This window comes from Stegastes partitus, unplaced genomic scaffold (assembly GCF_000690725.1).
Source record: "Stegastes partitus isolate 25-593 unplaced genomic scaffold, Stegastes_partitus-1.0.2 Scaffold115, whole genome shotgun sequence".
Taxonomy (NCBI): domain Eukaryota; kingdom Metazoa; phylum Chordata; class Actinopteri; family Pomacentridae; genus Stegastes; species Stegastes partitus.
This window is the reverse complement of record NW_007577846.1, coordinates 906,440-916,301: the sequence shown is the minus strand read 5'-3', so window position 1 is coordinate 916,301 and position 9,862 is coordinate 906,440. Positions and strand designations below refer to the sequence as shown.

General features: G+C 37.9%; 1 protein-coding gene across 1 annotated transcript in view; it reads right to left on the bottom strand.

The window, feature by feature from the left end:
- Positions 1-1,018: 1,018 nt before the first annotated feature.
- dbn1 (drebrin 1) overlaps positions 1,019-9,862 on the bottom strand; it is a 98,647-nt gene continuing 89,803 nt past the window's right edge. Inside the window, exons 2-3 of the mRNA XM_008278105.1 lie at positions 5,633-5,688; positions 1,019-1,623 (exon numbers count right to left, since the gene is read on the bottom strand). Of these exons, the coding sequence (XP_008276327.1) occupies positions 1,418-1,623; positions 5,633-5,688 (262 nt within the window). The 3' untranslated portion in view covers positions 1,019-1,417. The remainder of the gene's footprint in view (positions 1,624-5,632; positions 5,689-9,862) is intronic.

Below are 9,862 nucleotides of genomic sequence, written 5' to 3'. Positions count from 1 at the left end.
TGTTTATTTATTTAAAGATAGTTTTATTTATTTGGTTTGTTTCACTTTTTCTGTTTTGCTTTTGAGACATAATAATGTGTTTTATTATTTGTTTAAAAGACAGTAAGGATTAAATTTGATGTTTTTCATAGGAAAATATAAACTAAGCCAAACTAAGATAAACTAAGATTAGCCGTCATAACATCAGACAAGATAAGTTAAGATAAAATATGCTAAGCTAAAGTAAGCTGAGATAAGATAAGCTAAGGTAAACTAAGCTGAGGTACGATAAGGTAAGGTAAGAGAGGTTGAGGCAAAATAAATTAAGATAAGATCCAATAAGCTAGGCTAAGCGGAGCTACAATAATATGTGACAATATTAGCTAAGCTAAGATAAGCTATCTTGATTTATCTTCAGCTTATCTTGACTTATTTTGTTTTATCTTATCTTATACCTAAGCTAAGATAAGCTGAACTAAACTAATCTAAGATAAGATAAAACAAGATAAGTCAAGATAAGCTAAACTAATCTCAGATAAGACAAGGCAAGGCAAGATAAGTTAAACTAAGCTAAACTAAGTTAAACTAAAATAAGACAAAACAAGACAAGCTAAGATGGGTTGAGGTAAAATAAGCTAAGGTAAGATCAAATAAGATAAGCTAAGCGAAGGTACAATAACATGTGATAAGATAAACTAAACTAAGATAAGCTATCTTGACTTATCTTGTTTTATCTTTTCTTAGATTATTTAAGCTAAAATAACCTAATCTAAGATATTATTTAAGATAAAATAACCTCATCTAAGATAATATGAGCTAACCTAAACTAATCTAAGATAAGATAAAACAAAATAAGTCAAGATAATCTAAACTAATCTAAGACTAGACAAGGCAAGATAAGGTAAGCTAAGATAAGTTATGCCAAGCTAAACTAAGCTAAACTACAATAAGATAAGACAAGCAAAGCTATGCTAAGATAAGCTGAGCTAAAGTAAGATACATTAGCTAAGATAAAATAAGATAAGTGAAGATAGGCAAAGATAAGATAATCCTTTATTGATCCCACGGCGGGTTAATCTGTGGTGTTTGTAGCGTAGCGTTACATCAGCAACGGATAAAGAGAAAAAAAACATAGAAAACACCAGAAAAATAATAATAAACAAGAAATACACATAAGAACTGTTGATACTGTACAGACTCTTTTAAATGTGTAACTGGTTTGATGTTGCACCAGATGCATGGAATTCCACAGAATTTTCTTTTTAAAGAAATTTTATTGCGCAATTTAAGCAACTAAACTACACGACCTGCAGGTGGCACCAAAGTCAAACCTGCTGCAGCAGTTTCCGTTCGTAGTGACGTCGGGGTCACACTGTTGTTCTTCGTGCTGCTGAGGCTGCAGATCTGGACTCAGCCCGCGTCCTTGTCGGACAAAGTGCTAATTTAAAGATGTGCCGTGACCCTTAAAGACGCCGATGTTCCGCTTTAACGACGGTGGAGGCGTGTCGGCGTGTGCGGTTCTGTGACTCACCCAGTTGATGAGGATGTATCGTGGCAGAGCGGCGGTGGGATCCTTCAGGCTGCAGAAGCCGTACATCACCCTGCCGTTGTCAAAGGTCAGCGTGATCTCCGGCAAACCGCCTCCTGCAGCAAGAACGAGAGGCTGCGTTAGTGCTGCAGCGCCGTGGCAGCTGGCGGGGAATGTTCCCGCAACATCGGACAACAAAACCTACAAGTTCTAAAGCATTCTTGAAAGAAAAAGTTTAAATCAAATGTTCATGTTCACTTTTATTTTTTTTTAAACTATCTTCCAGTAATCCTTTAAAGTTAGCACGACGTTGTGATGTCAACATTCAGAGGACGTTCTATGATGACCAAAGAGGAATGCTCTCAAGCAAACACTCAAAAAACATTTTCTGATGTTCTTGAGGCCTCGGACGTATTTTAAAACGTTCCTGTCCAAATAAATCCAAACAAACAAACTGGAACATGTTGGTTCCATTTTTTTAAAGTGCAGAAAACAGGTAATCAAAGAAATTCAACTTCTGTTGATATTTTTTGTTGACTTGTGTCATTAAAACCGTGTCCATCTGCATTTAAGATATTTCTGGGTTCTCTCTCCTTCTTCATGACTGTTCTGTTTCCGTAGAGATGCAGGACTTTATGTTGCAGAGAAAAATGAACCCACAGTGAGGAAAAATGTGAGAGGAGCAAAAAATAAACAGAAACTGCTCGGTTTATAGGAATAAACAGATCTCAGATTGAAGTGCATGACAGCCGGCAGTATAAAGTCATTAAATGAGGTGGACTGCAGGAATAAAACGCGTCTTTGATAATAATGTAAAACCACAGATAAGACTGTAACTAACAGATATGATATTCTAATAAAGCTTCTAAGCTTCGACTTGCAGTGGCGTCGTTTTTCGTGGTTGGTGTGCAGGAAAGATCAGGAGACTTTTCCACGCCGCTGAACGTCTTCCAGCCTGTTAGCTTTAAGCCTCCGATTAGAATCGTGTCCTCCACATACTGTATCGGTGTAGCTTTCTGCAGCGCTACAAACACACAAACATGGCCTATCAGCTCTGATACGAAGCGGCAGGCGGATTCCTCTGAGACTCCCTGAGCTGCGTTTCCTTTCAGCTGCTGCTGAAATATTCACGTCTCTCAGAGGAGAAGCTGCAGACATGAAGGAAGCTCAGGATGGTAGAAGGTCTGTTGTTCTAAAAAATATGACCAGATTGGTTGTTTGTGCCAACAGGAGGGTTGGGTTTTATTGTTAATTGACCTCGAGAGTATCTATGAGACAGGAAATGATCCTGAAGCTACATCTGTTGACGTTAAAGCGCCATCTTGTGGTGGACGAGGTGAAAAAACAGTTGCTGTATGTGCTGCCTTCAAATGGAACTCATGTCAAAAAACTCGGAGGCAAGTTGTGAGAACATCGCCGCTAACAAACGCTAATGTGAACATCACTGCCAGCTACTGGTATCGTTATTTTTATTGGCTGATTAGCGTAAAATATAAAAACCCAAAACTTGTCTCTCTTTGCCTAAAGTCACTCTGACATCTCAACAATGTCCCGCCCAAAGTGATCTGATTGGCTGCTACACGTCACAAGTAACAGCCAATCACTGAAAGCTATTGTTTACACAGAGAGGCAGATGAGCCCTTTTTTTCAGAGTGAAGCCGTCATAGTGAATTAGCAGTGCTGCGATTGGATGGTAAGCTACTTGTTCTGCTGGTGGTGCTAGGCTCGGGTTATTGCTGAGAGGTTTGCTGTGCGTCTTTGCCTGCAGCTAACGCTAGCTGTAGCAACTTAACATCATTCTAAAGTCAGATTAACTTCAACACTCTGTTCAAGGTGATCTCTTGCAGAGACGCAACCTGCAAAAAACTGAACAAGAAACACAAGCCGTCGCCACATATCAGCATAAGCTGCTTTCATGACGGCTAAGGAGACGCTAACAGCTAGCTGCTAAATTAGGAGGCAGCCACAGATTAACTTGAATCAGAGTCTGAAAAACTGATAATTAATAATGCTTTAAGACATCAACCTTAGTGGAAAATAAAAGTAATAGAAAAGAAAAAAATCTCAATTCAGTAACAGTATTCCTCATAAATGAGAGGTTCCTGCTAGCACATTCCAAATACTGGTCATTGGCCTTTCTTGATTACCAATAATCGATATTGACATCTGCCCTAAAAAAACACATTGGTTGATCAGCGTCAGTGTCTAGAAGACACCACGGATAAACATTAATAAGCTAACGAGAGATTCTAACCGACTGTCAAACCTCGGGAACGGAAGGAACAATGTGGGTTTAGTCTTGCGGTGTTGTTTGGGGGATCATGGGAATTTGACCATTAAGTCCACATGGGTTTTGTGGACTGGAACACGGCCTCATAAGCGATACCAGGGTCTTTGTTGGAAGCCATCTGGTTGTTGTACCACCAAAGTAAGAGCTGCATTCGTACCGAGGAAGATTTCCAGTTTGGGAACCTCAGAGTTGCGTTGCTGTTCCTTTGCAGATGATGTAGTTCTGTTACGGTTACCAGACCTCGACCTTTACTTGAACAGTTGAACGGTCAGAACCTCCCAGTTTGAGGTTCTCTGTCGTCTGGGTTGGAGGTCAGTTGCTGCCGCAAACAATAGAGTATCTTAGGGTCTTGTTTGCGAATGACAGAAAACTGGAACCTGACACGTCGAGTTATGTTCCAACCCAATTCCAATCTGGATGCTGACCAAAAGAATGAGATACAAGTGGTTGAAATGAGTTTCCTCCAAGGAGTTTGGTGTGGATGCTTGGGAATCTGACTAGGACGCTTCTTTTGGAGGTTTTCTGGTACATCCAACTGGTAGGAGACCTCAGGGTAGACCCAGAACTATGCCTGGGAACGCCCCAGAAGGAACTGACAAACGTCTAGAAAGTCTGGAATTACCTCCTCAGCCTGCTGCTATGACAACACGACTCTTGATAAGCATCAGAATACAGATAATTGGAAGGATAAGCTTGGGAACTGCATGATGAAAAAACAAGGTTTTGGGGATATAAACTAGTTCATCAGACATTATATAAAATACAAGAAAAGCCTCTATACCGGAGACTACAATTAAAAACATACTTCCATGGGTCCTGGCACTTCTGAAAACATCAAACAGAAAATGTTTGCGGACGAGGTCATAACAAGACGTCGGCATTCCTATAGACTCTTCTCTAATCATGTTGGGAGGAGGTTGGGGTGAATGGATGGGTTGACGAAACGTGGGCGCTTTATTTCTTTTAACCTGTTTGTTCTCGTAGCAGCAAGTATTTGATATATGACGCTAGAATTTCACAAATACCTTAACAAACATACATGTTTGTGATTGAACAATTTCAGGAAAATCACGGACGGTTGAGCAGAATTTGTTGTAAAAACCTGATGATTTAAGACAATGCGATCCACCTGGTGTTGTGTTGTGTTGGTCGAGGACTTCAGACTGGTTTGTTTTACACAAATCTGAGAAAAGACGTTTTTCAAGAAATTCAAGACATGGACAGTAAATCTAGTTTTGGGTAGATTTGGACGGAGCAGGGGCACAGACTGAAGAAACAACGCTCTCAAATCTGAAAGAGCCCACTTTAAATGAAGCAATTTCATAAACATGCATGTAAAAAAGACCACCTTCGCTTTGTGCATTTATTGGTTTAGTGTCCTCAGAAATACCTCAGTTCCTGCTGTGGATGACGAACCAGCGCCAAAGTACACATTTATACACAAATTAAAGCTGAATTATTCATTGCGTCAACAAACTATGCTCTTACGCGCGTAATAAAAGTGATTAATTCGGCTGAAATGAGCAGAAATTGGTGGCATTTAGGCTTCATCTCCATTATCACACAACCCAAACCGTAATGCGACGACATTATTAGCGTCTGCTGCGCGTACAGGATCATCAGCGATAATGAATCTCTGCAGACAAAGCACATGATTGTTCTTTTTTTTTTTTTTTACCCCCAAAGCAGCAGCAGAACCTGCAGAGCTCATCAGATTTATGGCCACATTAAAACGTTCTCCGGCAGCCGAGTTCATTAGAACCACAGATTAGAACAGCGAGACGTCACAGAGGAGGATTCACAACTGAAAAAACAGAAGAAGAAGAAAAACGTACCTCCGGATGATGACAGCGTCAAGTCATTAGTCTCATCCTCATATGTGTACAAGGCCCTGAAAACACACAGAAAACACTCGTTAGACACACAAAGCAACAAGCTTCAGTTTGAAAAAGAAAAAAAAAGACTTAAACAGAGGTTAAAAAAAAAAAAGACACAAAGGAAGAAGAGCTGACTCAGCGGATTGAGTGACTCAAAAAATGCACATTTCACACATAAATTCTGACATTTTACTGTAAACCGATGCAGGAACAAATAGGTGCATTAAAATGTCCAGAATACAGAAAATAAAGCATCTGATGCACAAAATTTGCTGGTTCAAGGAAACAAAACCAGCTAACAGCTAACAACAAGCTAACTACGTGATTTTTTTTTACCGTCTGAAGGCAGAAAATGAATAAAATTAAATATAAAACGAATGATAAAGATTGTACACAGCTTCGTTATCATAACAGCAGGAAGAGCGTGAACACTGCGACTGAAGCCACAGGTGTAGAAGTAAATCAAAGGAAAAGAAAACTTCCTGGAGGTTGTAAAAATCAACGGAGAGAAAGAAAAAAGCATTTAAAACTCAGAGAAGCTCAATAAATAATTCTCTTTAAAGGCAGACGGCTGTTTATTATTCATATAAAACCCCGACGGCCTAAAAATAGACGAAGAAGCAACCAGAGACGAGAAGAACTGAAGAGGATTCAGTTAATCAACTAATCAGACTCAATCCAGAGCATCTTCATCATCATCATCATCATCATCGTCATCATCATCATCATCATGTCTGCGTCCAATCAGGACGAAGCTCTCATCTCAAATTTACATAATTTATTCACATTTAAATCAAAGTTTCTTTCTGTTTTTGTAAAAGGAGCAAAAGTAAATAAACGGAAAAACCCCCCCACAAGTTTTCATTCTGTGGTCAAAAGCAGTCTGCACTGTACAAAACAATTAGGATTTTTAAGTTTTTTTTATTTTAACAATTTACTGTTATTTTACAGATTTTCCCTGTTTTGCTAAATTACAGATAAAAACTACTAAAGTCAGTGTTTTACATGTTAACCAGCTAATCTGTATTTTTACAAACAGAAATGTCTCCGACAGTGTTTGTGTCGTTCTTACTGTATTTAAATAATCAAAATATGTCATTATTTGACAGATATTTGCATTTATTTAGGGAAAAAGTATATGAAGGTTTGAAAAACAATGTTTTTTAATTTTATTGTTGCAGGTTTCCCTGTTTTGTTAAATTACAAATATCGGCTAGTAAATGACAAAAAACAAACAAACAAACAATCACAAATTTACATGTTAACCCTAAAAAAACAAAAAACAGGAAACACGTCACATTAAATTCTCTATTTTTTACCAAAGGAAAAAAGAAAAATCTCTTTTACAGTGTTTGATTGTACAAATCAGCAAATTATGCTGTCACTTTTCAAATAATTTCTGTTATTTTAAATAGAAAATGTGTGTATTAAGGTTTAAAAAATGCTCAATAATTATTTTAACAGGTTTTCCCTGTTTTTTAAATTACAGATAAAAACTACTGAAAATAATGTAAATAATGTTGAATGTTATTTTTTTAACGAAGACAAATTTTATTTTTTGTTAAATTAACTGGTTTCATTGTATTTATATCAGCCTAAATGTATAAAGTTATTTTACAGATAATTTCTATTTTTTGAAAAAAAGAAAAAAAAAAGTATTACGTCGTGGAAAATGCTCAATAATTATTTTAACTGTTATTTTACAGATGATCCCGTTTTGTTAAAGTACAAATATTAACTAATAACATTACTGAAAAAAAAGTTAATTTACATGTTGACTGCAAACATAAATACATATAAATATTGTTCACATCAAAAATCTGTTTTTTATAAATAGTTCATAAATAGTTAACGCCGACGTGTGCAGCTTCAGTCACACACACCTGGTTTTATTATCCAGCTGTAGACCTGCCCGTCTGCACACAGCAGACAGCAGACGGGTTTCATGTAATATTAATCCACATAAAGTCACATATTGTACGTGCTACGACCCCGTAGACGCTTCCAACAGGCGGTTTGATGACTTTCGGTTGTTCGTTTGTTCGTGTGTTTGCAGTGCGACAGTCTGCAGGGTCCAGCTGCTCACCTGGTGTGTGTTTGTTTGTGTGTTTGTTTGTGTGTTTACATGTGTGTGTTTTGTCCTTCACCTCCCCTACACCTCCCCTCGCTACATCCCAGCTTCCCTCGGGTCACGTTACCCAGACAACGGTGGGGGGATGCTGCCTGGTTGCCATGGTGACGCTCCCAGTTGGGGAAGCTGGTTTGTTTGGGCAACCTCCTCCTTTTTCTTTTTCTTTTTTTTCTTTTTTAAACCCGCCGGTGCCAGAAGCTGCTGGACGAAAGAACAGACAACAGCAGCTGGAGGCGAATTCTCCTGTAAGATTACAGACAGCTGTGGTCGCCTGTGTTTCACTGTTTTATTGTTTCTTTGGAGAGGATTTAATTAATGAAATAATCAGATTCAGTCCAGATCTTATCGCCTTCATCATCTTCATCATGTCTGGTCCAATCAGGACGAAGCTCTCGTCTCCAACACTTAAATCTGCATCATTTATTCACATTAAATCAAAGTTTTATTTCTCATTTTATAACACAAAGAAAGAAAAAGACAAGTTTTCGCTACGTGGTCAAAAAAAAAGATCGATAATTTATATTAAAATATTTCAGAACTTTTAAAATTACTGTCATTTTACAGATTTGTTTTGGTAAAATACAAATAAATGATCAGTGTTTGACTGAACAATCGCAAAGCTTTTAACTGTATTTACAGCCAATAAAATGTCATTATTTCACATATTTTAATGTTTTAATGTTGAAAATTGCTGAGAATGTAAAAATATTTTTATAATTTAAAGTATATTTTATTCATGTTTCCCAATGTTTTGTCATATTTTCAGACATTTTATTAGTAATATTTTTTTGACATTTTATTATTGTTTTTAAACACTTCAATATTTCAAAAATGTTTTAATAATATTTTAGACATTTTATTATGAACAATTTATTAACATTAATGTTTTTTTTAAACATTTTGACAGTGTGAAAAAAATTTTAAATAATATTTTCAGACATTTTATAATATTTTTTAAAGACATTTTGATATTTTAAGACATTTTAAGGTTGTTTTCAGGAATGACCGTTTTTTATCAGCAAATGCAAAAACATCCTCGTTATTTCATTTGTTTCAATAATGAGCTATTCTTCATTGTTGTATTTTCTGTCTGTTTGGTATTTTTTTTAAAACTGCATCTATAACTGTAGAACCAGTGAAGGCGTCTGTGTTTCTTCTTTCTCTTTGTCTGCTTCTTAAAGTGCAGCTGAGCTCTGATCCACCAACAGGCCGATATTCATCCGGAGGGAGCTTCAGATGGACGCTTCCCTCCTGGGTTCTTTAATCACCGGAGGGAGAAGAGAAATATGTGAAAGAAGCGAACGGAGAGACTGAAGCAGGAGCTGTGAGGAACTCTGGGGGGCGACGGAGTCTGCGGTGGGATAACGGGACGTGATTTATGGAGCTGAGAGGTGACTTCATGTGAAAACAATGAGGCAGACAGAGTTATGTTTCATAGCGTCGGTCTGGGAATGCAAAAAATCTGCTGCTGACCCGATGAGCAGCACGAGGAGGACAAACAGGCCGACGTGTGGATGTTTCAGCGCCGCCACGAGGCCCGAAAACGGCTCAGAACGAACTGAAATAAACCCAGAGCGGAGTTTGTCCTGAACGTGACACGGATCCGGCTGCGTGGGCGTTTCACTGCAGCCTCTGAGCAGGTAAACGCTGTTTGTATATGAGCTGCTTGTGAAACGTCTCCCACACACTGACACAGAAACGCTGTGAAGAGGCACAGAGAGCCGGCTTCGCATGCACAGGAATAAAAACACAAATCAGAGCAGCAGCAGCTCCCATTAAAAACCTTATGAAGTGTTTCTCGTCATTTAGTTTATAAAATGTTCTGCAGTGTTTCCCAAGACGACGTCCTCAAATGTTCGTCCAAGATGCTCAGTTTACTGTCGCACAATGTAAAGAGAATGTACATTTTCACTGTAATTTTTTTTTAAAAAACTACTGACTGGTATATGTAATGAAGCCATGCAAAGTTTTACCTTCATACTATGAATATTTTCATTTCTGAAGCTCATACCGTCACAAGTACAGGTACAAGGTACAAGTACACATGAAATTTAGAG